The sequence below is a fragment of the Anabrus simplex genome, chromosome 5, assembly GCF_040414725.1.
Source record: "Anabrus simplex isolate iqAnaSimp1 chromosome 5, ASM4041472v1, whole genome shotgun sequence".
Taxonomy (NCBI): Eukaryota; Metazoa; Arthropoda; class Insecta; order Orthoptera; family Tettigoniidae; genus Anabrus; species Anabrus simplex.
This window is the reverse complement of record NC_090269.1, coordinates 430260095-430274150: the sequence shown is the minus strand read 5'-3', so window position 1 is coordinate 430274150 and position 14056 is coordinate 430260095. Positions and strand designations below refer to the sequence as shown.

The window sequence follows — 14056 nt, the reverse complement described above, 5'->3', positions numbered from 1 at the left end:
AACCTCCAACACCGATCAACAGCTTTTGAATTAACTCCAGTAACAATGACAGGAAATCACATCCCTATAATGAGGCAGGAAATATATAATACAATAACAGCAGCAAAAAATGGAAAGGCCCCCAGCCCAGACAGCATTTGCACAGAACACCTGAAAGACACTCTACCTGTCATGCTACACTACTGGGTAGAACTATTCAACACATGCATGCACACTGGAGAAATTCCAGAGCAATGGAGATTGTCAACAATCAAAATGATGTTTAAGAAAGGAGAAACTGACAATCCTGATTCGTATCGAGGTATAGCCTTCCAAAATACATCATTCAAAATCTTCATGAAAATCTTAACAATCAGGCTTGCAGAAGAAATAGACTCCCAGATACCAGAAAATTAATTCGGCTTACGAAAGGGAAGAAGCACACTACATGCCGTAAAATACCTAATAGAACAAGACCAAGATACATTGAGGCATCCAGGAAAGAAATATTTTGTAGTCTTCGTAGACTGTGGTAAGGCTTTTGACCTTGTTGATAGAGCAACACTCATCCGAAAACTCAATTACCTAATAGGGGCTACACATCCGATAGCAATCATAATCTCGAATATCCTCAAATATAACTATGTCTAAATATCAGACAACATAACCCTATCCAAAAACGTAACCCAAATAAACGGAGTCCTACAAGGTGACCCAATCAGCCTAATTTTATATAACATCATGACAGCAGACATCACAGAAATAATCACAGATACCTCAGCATTGCTTATACTTTATGCAGATGATATGGCAATAGGCTCAGAAAACATAGAAGAGCTCCAAGAGGTCCTCAATAGGCTCACATCATGGGCAGAGAGAAACGGTTTGCAAATAAACCACAACAATACTAAACAAATGACCTTTAGGAAAGGAGGAAAACATGCACCTAAAAATAAAAAAACCATGCACAACAAACCTCTAGAAGTAGTGCCGAAATTCAAGTACCTTGGAGTCACCCTCCAAACTACTCTAATATCCTACAATATCCACGTCAAAGAAAGAGCAGCCGCAGCAATAAAAGCCATCTACAACATTCAACAACCTCAATAATATCATTGGGTACAGCAATGCTACTGTTCAGGACAGCCATATCACCAATAGCAATCTATGGGATTAGTATCATCTGGAAAAACCTCACACTCAGTGACCTGATGACAGTAGAAAAAATCAAGGCCCGATATCTCAAGAGCATTCTAGGCATTGGAAAGTCAGCCCCATCAAGGTTAACATATGTTCTAACCAAAGAGGACTACTTCATTGACGATATCAAAACACAGTTTTGTCTACCAAACACCAAGCCCTACGAGAATGCACGCCAAACTTTAAATGAGAAAATAAATGCTATTTGGTCTGACTTCTATTCCACGGACGCCATAATGACGGAAGAGTAGAAGCAAGCAAATTACGACCTATGGCACGTAATTACACATTATGCCACTCATGGATTTCACCACAGATTCTGCCAAACCAAAAACTTTCACCAGCCGAACGAAGACTGTATATGTAACCTGTACAACAATCATTGTGAAAGATACCATGCACAAAACTGCAAAATGAGGACAACCTCAATAATAAGAATGGCATTAGCATAATTGACCATCTGTACAAAAACTGTTTTTGCACATTGTGCGCTTTTCATTTAATAATAATAATAAAGCAGCAAACCAGTGACAAGTCATATTTAGAAAGATAGGAACACAAATAGAGAATAAAAATAATATGACAGTAAGAGGGAACAGTAGACAGAGAAGGCATGGGATGTGGAGATTGTCCTCGTCCTTTAAAATTCCTCCTTTTCTCTTACTGCCTCTTCCAGTGCTGTTCTCTCAGTATGTTCATCCTATTCTGTGTTTCTTTCATGTTCCAAACTCTCTCTACTTGATATGGCGCTTCTTTGTTCGTTTCTATTTCTTATGCAGTGACCACAAAACAAGAATTTACAGCACACTCAGGGGTCGAGCAATGAGCTACCTGGTGGGAGGCAAGAACATCTTTGCCCCATCCCCTGTCCTGTAAAGATCAGTCTTTAACAGAGCTCTTCACTTGTGTTAGCAAGACATGTGGTTTATTTGAAATGCTCAGTGATTGTGATTATAATGACATATGCATCATCATTGAGCAAGGTGTTTGTTGTTGAAATGTATCTTTTAACAAATAAATCCCTTGATATGTTAAAGTACAAGTGTTGCAAATGAATTCCAGAAAGTTTCATACAGTCAAAGTTTGTTTGACAAGTGGCATGCAACACGATCAATCTTAACACTTTGAAGACAACGACGTTCGTCGCACATTGATTGTAATGTTCCGTGGAGGATGAGCGACGCAAGGCATTGAGTTCTAGTGTTTTTATATCTGCTTCAACATACTATAAACACTAGCAGAGTGCTGGAACACATTCCGCAGTGCTTGTAATTAATTAAAAAGTACCAGGTAGCAGCACACCATTGGAACCTATTTCTATTATGATACTAAGTTGGTACTACCGAGGCAGGTTCACATGGCTGCATGACCTAGCACGGCTGATGAGTGAGTGAATTGTAAATGCACAGTAGTTTGGTGTAATCATGGACTCAATGTCTAAACTGGCAAGAACTGGAGATTTTATTGTTTAATCCTAGTTCGAACATCGATGACGACTGTTCGGATGAAGAAATCAAAGATAATGGTTGGTAAATTTATAATTTATTACTTTTCCTCTGTCAATTTTAGCTGTAACCACACTTGTACCCCTGCTGTTTATTTTAATTTTCTCTGGTATATGGATGCTTAGATACTCACTTTTTTTTTCCATTGTAGGCGAGGAGACTTTAGTTAGCCTTGAAAATGCTTGTGTAAAATTAGTGCTAACTCCCATTAGTGTTGGCTACTGAATTAATGATTCGAAGCAGTGTATCGATTCATTCAAGTGTCCAAGTGAATCGATTCACAGGAACGCCGAGCTCATGGGACACGATTCAGCTTACTTCCAGCGGACAGTGCTAAGTGGCGCACTCACAGCTGACTAGTGGGACACTGGACGTTGGTGGGGAGCCGAAAGAATTGTGCGCATAGTACGGCTCAGTGAGACACAAGATACACACGTCTCCTTGTCAGCACACTGGACACTGGCGGAGAGCCGAGCTTCCACTGCAGCGAGACATACAGTGAGCCATGGCACACCAAAAGAATCGTGTGCACAGCAGGCTCAGTGAGATACAAGATACACACGGCTCCTTATCGGCACACTAGACACTGGCAGAGAGCTGAGCTTCCGCTGCAGCGAGACATACAGTGAGCCATGGCACACCAAAAGAATCATACTCAGTCACGGATCAGTGAGACACAACACACACACACGGTTCATTGCATTTACTGTCCTCTTCTTACAGGGAGGTTTAAATAATACATGGATTTATTTACAGTGTTAAAAAGGTAGTCAAAATATAATTCTAAAGTAGCTAGTAAGTAGGTAGGCTATTAGGTTATACTATATATTTAATGAATCTTAGTATTATAACGTAGTTCACTGTTGACAATTACTTAACCCATTGAGCCCTGCATATTTGTTGGATTGAAACTGCATTGGCGCTGGGATTATTTTTGGAGGAACTATAGTATCGCTTCATATCGTGAGAAATTTCTTACTTACAAGACAATTAAAGTTTTAAATATACATGAAAACAAAAGTCTTTCATACCACAAACTGCGGAACAAGGAATAGAGTAAAACATTTTATATTATTAGCATCACGGGTCCTTACTCAGTCCGCCTGCTGAGCTGAAACGCATCCTTCTCTTTGCATTTTCTCTTTGATTTCCACATCTATTTGTTCTTCAGGAGCTTTGCTCACACTGGTACTAATATTACTACTAATTTCACTGAAAAAATGACATTCCTAATCATCATTACTTCCTAAAAGGGGTTATATATATGTAAATATCAGTTCTATACTGGCAGCCATCTTGTTTACAAACGAATCTCAAAGTCGATAGATAGCCCACTTCAAACTAATATTACCAAGCACACTATCGATAAATATTAGCAAAGAGCGTATAACATTGCAAAGAAAGACTCCCTACACAAATCACAATTGCAACCCACTCTGGCCTCTCTTGAGGAAAAGGTGAATTACGTAGTAAAATGAGACAACAGAACAGTTCCGTGGTCCGGCATTTGGTCCACCGAGATGAAGCACGGAACGGTTCCGTGGCTCGGGCCCAATGAGTTAAACTCAAATCTAGCCTGCCATATCACTACGAGTCATGCTCATGACCACTCAATAGTACTTGTTTTATATTTGGAAGAACGACTCGGTATTCTCTCAGTTCGTATGTCACATCGTTGGACAAGACTTCAGTCATATGTGGACAGTAAGTGAGCCGACTGACACAATAACTTAACCAACAGTATGTTGAATCAGAAAACCAGTGGGCTACTGTACATCTTGTGTAGCCTATACAAAGTATGACGATTTAAAAAAATTCTCAGCTGATAGAAAAATTCATAGTTTCAAAAATGACTGAGCGAGTTGGACGTGTGGTTAGTATCGTGTAGCTATACGCTTGCATTCAGGGGATGGTAGGTTTAAATCCCATTGATGTATTAGTGACTAGCATTTTTTTCTAAGGAAGGAGTTCATAACATGAGGACCAGATGGCAGCAATGGGCACTGAATGCTGTTGCTGCTGTCTTACCAGTACATACTACACAGATGCAATAGGAGCAGTGACTCTAATGTGCTATGAATTTTCCAGCAGTGGCCTCCACAGTATGCACTAGCCTTGCGTCTTGGGTGGTGTGCTAAGTCCCAACTGACGAGCCTAACTTAGCACATGAGGGCGAAACACTGGCAACCAAGAATGAGTTAGCTGGAAAATTTATAATGTCCAATAACGGACCATTATATTGGTATTATAAATTTACTCATTCAGGACAAATATTTTAGGTTCCCTATGGGAATCAACATCTACTTCATTTGATGGCCAGGCAGGCATCTATTTTTTGGAAATGGGACATAGCTCTCATAGTGCATTGGCACTGCTGGTGGCTTCAGATAGCCTATGCAGTGGCCTCCACAGTATGCACTAGCCTTGCGTCTTGGGTGGTGTGCTAAGTCCCAACTGACGAGCCTAACTTAGCACACGAGGGCGAAACGCAGGCAACCAAGAATGAGTTAGCTGGAAAATTTATAATGTCCAATAACGGACCATTATATTGGTATTATAAATTTACTCATTCAGGACAAATATTTTAGGTTCCCTATGGGAATCAACATCTAGGTCATTGATGTTACCGTGAAGACTAAATATGTTGTTATTAAAAAATGAAGCCTGATGCTATAATTGACTACAGTCAGAACAAAACTGGCGTAGACCATAGCGATTAAATGTTGAGCTACTATCCATTCAATCGATATCAACTAAAGTGGTGGAAAAAGTGTTTTTTCATGTATTCATGTTAATGGTAGTCAACTCTTTTATCTTGTTTAATGAAACAAGAGTAAAGTAGGCTCATCTTTCTGACTACATTGCACAACTAGTGCAGGGTGGTGAACAGTTGAACACAGATTTCAATGTGACTTCTCCTGTGAATCGATTGTCAGTGCGGCACATCTGAGAAATCTCAGAGGCCACACAGATGATGTTAAGTCTGTGCTGAAAGCACTATTGTAAGCAATGTAATGTCGGTTTTTGTCTCCTTAAGTGTTTTGAATTATTTCATACTAGAGCCAATTCCCACAGTTTTTTAATTTCTCAATGATTAGTATGGATGTTGTGTTTCATAAATGTATCATGGTGTGTCCGACTATGCAATTTTTCTTGTTTTTAATATGCATTGTGAAAATTTAATAAAGATTGGTGGTAGGAAAAAGGGTTTTAAAAATTTATTTATAAAAATTAGTGGTTTTGCTCCAATTTTGAAAATCAAGTTATGCATGCGTAGCTCAACATTGCTGAATCCAAAATAGGTTTCTGACTGTAAGTAAGGTTATTTTTGTATAAAAATTGAAAACTTGCTAAATGCTCAGTCCACAGTGTATAATCTCACCTGTTGAGTCTTCAATGTGTTAAACAGAAAAATGCATAATGGAAACAGGGTCTAAACTGATAAAAAACTTGAGGATGTGCAAGCAGGGTTTAAGGTTAGGCCTCATAAGTGGAAATAATTATCAGCAGCTGTTATGACTTTAAAGTAATGTACCATTACGTTACATTTGAGGCGCTCATACGCACGGAAAGGAGCAGACAAAATGGCGCACGGCAGCTTCACACAGCACAAATGCATATAGATCCTCACCAGGATGCAGATTAATCTAAGCTTTAGAAGGCATAGAATCATAGAGACGTTGCAAAAGGAGCTTCAAGATGGAACAAGAATTGTTTTAAAAAAGTAGTTGAAACAAATTCATTCTTAATACTGTAAGAAAAAGATCGCACTGAAAAATCAACTTAGCAGCAAGAAGAGGCAAACTTACATTGGAAAGGAAGGAAACAGCAGATTAAATACAAATATTTGAGATGAATTCCGAGATCCATAACGGCAGACCAAGTCAAGTTGTGGAGAGGATCGAATATCTTTTAATTCAAAATATTAGAGAGGGGAGATATTCAAGCCGTGGAAAAAAAAAAAAAAACGAGAAAGGGCGAATTCCCTTGCTACAAGCAATCTATAATACTGAAGAATATTTAAAATAGTAATTGGAAGCACTAATTAGCCTGGGGAAAAGACATATGTAATAAAATAAGCCACATTTGAATAAATATACAGGCACAGTTTCGAGATAAGGACACTATCTATTGAGAGGTTAAAATGAATGATTCAGTTATTTATTCTGCCCGTATAATATAATTTTCTACTTTTATGAATGACTGCGACATGATGAGAGCTGCCTAAACTGTTGGGAGAAGATTGCCCAGGTTACCATAACGAAGTCCAACAGTGCTATGCCGTGGAGCCAGAGATGACGTCTCTAGAGGTGGAATCCAGCTACATGGAGATGGCATAATGAGCAAGCAGAAACCAGCAATCCCCAGAGGAGAGACAAGATATAAGTTTCCTGTGTAAAAATATTTGCAGTATTTGTTGAAATAATCTGTGTTAGTGAAATATTTACTATAAATGAATCCTATGTGCCAAGTTCTAAATATTAGTGGTAGGTCTTGGTCGTATAACTGCAAATAATTATTAATTTAAATAGCAGATATACTCAAATATGAAGTGTTATGGTTATGTTGACATACGTGGTGAGTGTATATTGATTTAACGTACCAATCTACACGGAAAGTCTGGTCAACTATGAACTGGGAGATACTGGGAAGAATACACGTATTACAAAGCATAGTCAAGTTTTAAGAGGAAACCAGTTCGACAGACATGACCGTATTTACTTGATTAATAAGAAGAAATGGATCCTACTTGGAATATGAGTTTATTATAGAGAATATATCGTCGAGGGAATCTTGTACCGTAACAAAGATGATATTTAAGGGAAGAGTAATGAGATATTATATATGAAGAAGGATTAATAAGAAGAGATGGATTTGAATTACATGGTAATAGAAATGTTGAGATGTGTAACGTGCTACTACCATAACCTCTCGATCGACGTTCTACGAGTTTCTGCAAACTTCGTCGCATGTACATCTCCACATACTCTACAATTTTATGTTTCTACAGGACTATACGCTATTATTATTATCTGCTCTGGTTATCAATACTTCTTCCTATCATCGGAATTACCTTACTTTTTGCTCACCTGTCGTTACCCTCCGACGTTTCTCGACACACTGACTGGTGTCTTTCTGTCTGCCTCGCACCTACTCCGTCATCTGCCACGTCACATGATCTTTCTCAAATGAACTGGTCTTTGCTTCCGGGCGTGTATATATTGGACTGCTTGGCCCGTCTTGGGCAGACTGGCATCATCATCTTCTGTAAATAGTGTGTGTGGAGGGGGCTACGGACTTCGTACGACTTGCCGTGTGCTGCCATTTTCTTCCCTACCGGCTGATGGAGTTGACTTGAAATGGGCTTTGGTGAGCTAAACATTTCTTTAAGTAAACTTGTTTAAAAATTCTAACTTGGCCTGTTTTGGCATTCCCGTGATGACATGCTATGAAAATTTTCAAGGCCTTGTTTCGAGCCTGGCTCCTTGCCACCTTCAAACTTATTGAAATTATTTGATTTTTAAGTGCTATAATATTGGTGATGTGGACTGAGCCTGAACATCATCAAACAGAACTTTCTCAAGCTTAGATGATTCCGGAAAAACATAAATTGGCAGACTGAACTTTCTCAACCATTACGCAGTCGGAGTTTCCATTCTTTTCATCCTTACTTATCCTTATTGTGCTGATCCTTCTTTTTACCCTACCCTTTTTTCCTTTATTCGGTGTATATGGTTTTTATATTAGAGCGCCCTGGAGGTGTCTTCGTTTGTTTTTTAATGTGGCCAAATAATTTTTTGATCTTCATAGTAAAAGTATACTTGTTCCTTCCAAAGTTGTTCGGATAATAATAACAATTATAATTATTTGAGGTGATTGTGTGTGTGACACCTCCCTTTTCAAAAATAAAAATTGAGAAAACTTGTTTTGTAAATATTTTGTCAAACTTTTGTTGGGTTACTCCTTTTTCCAATACTTTTCCTCCTAACGGCGATCCAAGCTATTTGCCTTTGTGATCAATGTCCGGGGTTTTGCTCGGGCTTATTTTCCTTGTTTAACAAGGTGTGTACTGTGATAAAACTTTTTACCCCAATTCTATTCACAAAAAAAAAAGGGAGTCTTTCTTTTAAAGAGTTTAGAAAATTCTAGTCAGGAAATGTATTATCTGATATATTTATCTGTATAACTATTGGAAATCAAAAAAAGATAGGTCCTGCATGGCAGTTCCTTATTAATCTCTTTGTATATTGGTCAGTTCAATTCTGTAAAAAAGGGTTAGCTTAATTATCTCTCTTGTACTTTTTTGAGGATCTGTATTCTCCAAGTATGTCAGTGCGTACTGTATTCTCATAATAGTTGCTGTTCCAATACACTTGGTCACTCTAAGAATTTCTTTGAAAAGGGTGTTGTTCTTTATTTTGGATGTTGGTACCTACCACAGTAAACCTCTCCTATTATCCCCTCCCTTGCCCCAGTACTGCTTCCAGCCACTCTGCTTTTTCTTTTTTTGGTGTGACCGACTTGGCACTGTTGCCTATGCATAGATATTGTTTTGGCATTTTTCTTTTTTTTATTTCTTACAACCGTGATGGAAAGATTCATTGTGGAGAAAGCTCTCAAGATATCTTAACTATATTGCACAATCTACGTTACAGATGTAATGTTTATTTCGTCGAGAGGTTATGTGGAAGAAGTTGTTACGGATTCGTATGATAAATGTTGGTAGAGGATCGTATGTGAAATGAAGGTTGCAAGGTTAGGTCATGTTGAGATGAACGTAAAATCAAGAGACCAGCTGATTCAATGACGATTTGTGAAATAATGTAAGAAATCAAGAGTAGTTATTGAACTTCATATGCTTAATGGTATAAATGTAGGGAGTTATGTTAAGAATTATTGTCGTCTTATAGAGAATTATCATCTCCCAAGCAAACAGTAGATTGATGAATTGAGTTAAATTGAATTATTGGCACAGTAGTATATGAAATAAGATTATATATGACTGATGGTATATAAGTAGTTGGCACAATTTCTCAGATGATATATTAATGGAATATTTTATGAAAGGTTTAATTGACCTATATATGAGTGCCACTGTCGCAAATGAATTAATATAGCAGTGATTAATAAATATTTTTAATTATAACGATATTTTAGGCTGTGGCAACAATAATTAGCCATAAGAAGGAAACTTACTGAATATCTCGTATCTCATAAATCATATATGACCACACCAAGATGGCCCAAATATGGAATATGCCCCATAGTCAAATAAATAAAGATAAAGACCTTGTGTAGAGACAACTCCATGACCAGTTATGAATTTTACTTGGATATTAATCAGTTTATGAACATTAAATTTCAATATGCATGTTGTTCACATGGTAAACTTTAACTATTCGTCCGTTGAGTTGAATTACAAGTTTGGAAGTTATGTGATGATATTAAATTGAGTAAAGCGATTTTTGGCAACTAATGAATGTATAAGCGGAAGAGATCCCATTTCAGCTATGTTATCGATAGAAAGCAATGGAAATATGTGTTAATTGAATATCAAGCATCGCTTTTCTTTTCTCTGCGAACTGTAATTTAATTACATTCTTTTACCAGGATTATCATGCTAATAAATGAGTGTAAGAATTATTTTTGAGTTATTATTTTGAAAAATAGGATAAGATACGTAGCAGTAAGGTATTATAATCATTGACAATAGGATTTATTCACATCATGTGTTGAATGGAGACATCCACCAGCAGAGTTTGGGAATTGAATGATACGTAGAGGATATGCCTTTACTCTTCTGCAGAACCTGCAATATACTAACATATTAATGACGAGATGAATTTTTTAACCTGAGATGCTACCGGGGCTTTATCCAGGCGCCTACTTGGACGCGGGTAGGGTGGAGTAAGGAGAGGAAAATCATTATGTGCTTTTGTTTCCTTTCCTGTCTTTTGTGATTAAAGGCCATATCCTATTACTTCTTATTGCAGAGAACAGAGTGTGCCTCTAGGTGGAGGACTCAAAGCAGCCTGTCGTTGCTGTCAGCTTGCTTGAGTTTGCTTAGAACTCGTGTTTTGTGCTTACTCTAGGTTCACTTTGCAAGATAAATTATTAATATTTTAAATGTGCAACTATTAAATTCATTCTGTCAACTCTTCCTTGTTTATCTTTATATTTCAGTCTTGCTACCTCCTTACTCTGTTATTCTTAAGTTATTTTGTTTATAGCTTTGTGCAGACGTTAAGAAAGAAGTGGACATGGAAACGCCTGCAATTGATGAATTCACCGTGTATATCAAAGAAGAAAACAAGTAAGTACAGTTCAGCTTAACTAGATTGCTCACCCCTAATCCTACACAGTACAGCTCTCTGTGTGGGTTATATTTCAATCTTAAAAAACAAGTGGCTAAAATTGAGTGAAATGTTCTGGAAGTTAAGAATAGGTTAAATGACTCTGTATGTACAGTGGTTGTTATTGAAGATATGCATATCTCTGGTTGATCAATAGTTTTCACAAAGCAGGTTTGTTTATAATATATGTATGAAAACTTAAAAATTTCATTTTTCACTGTCACTGCTTCATGCATAGCTCAAACACTGCTAAATTCAAAATAGGTTTCTGACTGTAAGTAAGGTTATTTTTGTATAAAAATGAGAAAATTCGCTAAAATGCTCAGTCCACAGTGTAAGATCTCACCTGCTCAGTCTTCAGTGTGTTAAACAGAAAAATGCATTATGCAAAGAGGGTCTTAACTGATAAAAAACTTGAGGATGTGCAAGCTGGGCTTAAGGTTAGGCCTCATAAGTGGAAATAATTATCAGCGCAATGTTAAATGCCATCTCCAGTTATTTCCTGTAAAGTATTTTCAATTTTCTTACAATGATGATGACTTTTGTACCACCAAATGATACATAGTTTTACAGATTGGAAACTACTTCATTTTATCTACAAGTTTGCCGGGCTGAATGGCTCAGATGGGTTCAGGTGCTGGCTTTCTTACGCCAACTTTGTAGGTTCAATCCTGGCTCAGTCCAGTGGTATTTGAAGGTGCTCAAATACGTCAGCCGTATGTTGGTAGATTTAGTGACACATAAAAGAACTCCAGTGCGACCAAATTCAAGCACCTCAGTGTCTCCAAAAGCTGTCGATGTAGTTACTGGCATGTAAAGCAAAAATAACATTATTTAAGATCTACAAGTTTGACCCTGTTCAAATTTAAAATCTTTGGAAAATGATATAACTATATCGATCTAACATAACTAAGCTCAGAAAATGATATATCTCAATGCTTTGTTGATCAAGACAGCAAGTTTCCCGCATTTGGATGCTCTTAATGGGAAACATAGACAAGTAAATGAACTATTACTCTTAAATATCCATGAGATTACTTGGCGATGAATGCTCTGATGCTTGTAAAAAAGAAGTATGTAGAAATAAGTTTGCAACACCCCCTTATAAAATAATTGAATGACGTGCATCATAGGGACGTGTGCACACAAGACCAATATTGAAAGAGCAATAACTCATAATAAATCAGAATAATAACACAACAAACATGGAAGAGTACTCGAACCAACCCAAAATGGAACAAGAGAGGAGTGGATCAAGGGACTACGGGGCAAAGCAACATCAAAATTACACCAAAATTTTCATAAAATAAAAATGTAATTAATGAATAATGGTTACCATTATACATCAAATTAAAAAAATTAAAATACTCGGAGGAAGCATTAAACTTGCAAAAAAAAAAAAACAGTATTAAGAAGTAAAATGAAAATTCGTGTAAATCAAATAAAATTTCTAATAAATAGTACCTTTCTGTTTCAAAAAAAAAATTATATATATACTGATGCATCAGCTTAACTTAATTATTATTATTAATAGACACATGTCTGAAGTCTGTTAATATTAAATTAATTTAAGCCGGGCTGAGTGGTTGGCCCCAACTTGGCAGGTTTGATTCTGGCTTAGTCCGGTGGTATTTGAAGGTGCTCAAATACGTCAGCCTCGTGTCGGTAGATTTACTGGCACGTAAAAGAACTCCTACAGGACTAAATTCCAGCTCCTCAGCGTCTCCGAAAACCATAAAAGAGTAGTTAGTTGGACGTAAAACAAATAACATTATTATTAATATTAAATTAATTTAAAATTTATACAGAAAAGGGAAGCATTTGAATTGAAAATCGAGAGCTTTTGACAGCACCCCAGTGGAAAATAAGACCCCACCAAACCACATATTAATGAAGAAACACGACATATTACCATTAACACAGAACATGGCAAATACAGACATAATGTCCCCTCAGGAGACAAACCCAGAAAAATAAACGTACGACCAAATAAAACCAAAATTTAAGACCACAACATCATGTTAAGGAGAGACAATAAATAAAAATACCGACACATAATTTACAGGATAGAACCAGTTCACATAACGTCACCGTGAACCAAAAAATTAAATTGCAGTTTCAGAAGGAAACAGTCATAATATTATTCACGGAGCAATCCACAAGGTGCACATATCGCACTGGCGACAATTCACAATCTCCCCAATAATGACAATAATAAGTTACGTAACCGTCAGGCCAGAACACATAGCAAAACAATACAAATCAGGAGCGATAAGATAAGGACCAGGCTCCATATCTTTCGCACTCGGGTTGTCTAAGCCCTCGATTAAAATGAAAACGTTACAGTGGCATTGTTGACAAACGTTAATGTAAATGCGGATTTACTAAAATAATTAGAACAAGGATCTCATTAAAAGCCCGCAATAGGGATGAAAATAAACTCATTAAGCCTAAATAAATATTCTCAGAGAGAGAAAAACAGATATTCAAATTGACAAAAATAATAATAATAATAATAATAATAATAATAATAATAATAATAATAATAATAATAATAATAATAATAATCCAAAAAAAATTAGAAACTAGTGTAAGCGTAGTGTTAGTTCGAACACGGACAAATGAAATGCCAAAACAGACGGAAAGATATACCGAAAATTTAGATGAGAATAACGACCAAGATCACACGTAGGAATGTGTAACCACACACACCACAACAGCAAAATTTAAAAGAATTCACCAAAGAATTATCACACTCAACAAACCATGGCCATAATCACTCACAAAATACAGAAACAAATAAACCCAAGGGAAAATCAACTTTTCAATCAAGGCGGAGGTGAATTCAGAAATTACTTGGGCAATAATGGCCAACTACGTTACAAACACAGAACAGACTTAAACATGACGCCTTACCACAAAACTTTGATATATTTAAAATCACAAAGAAGACACGCATGATTATTTAACAGACTTACACAAGATTTGAGCACAAGGAAATAACGGCGTTCATACCTT

The 14056-nt window shown here is 36.9% G+C and overlaps 1 protein-coding gene across 1 annotated transcript in view; it reads left to right on the top strand.

Annotated features, from left to right (window-relative positions):
* Positions 1 to 14056, top strand: part of LOC136874605 (uncharacterized) — a 108892-nt gene that overhangs the window by 58714 nt on the left and 36122 nt on the right. Inside the window, exon 4 of the mRNA XM_068227876.1 lies at positions 10916 to 10998. Coding sequence (XP_068083977.1) covers positions 10916 to 10998 — 83 coding nt within the window. The remainder of the gene's footprint in view (positions 1 to 10915; positions 10999 to 14056) is intronic.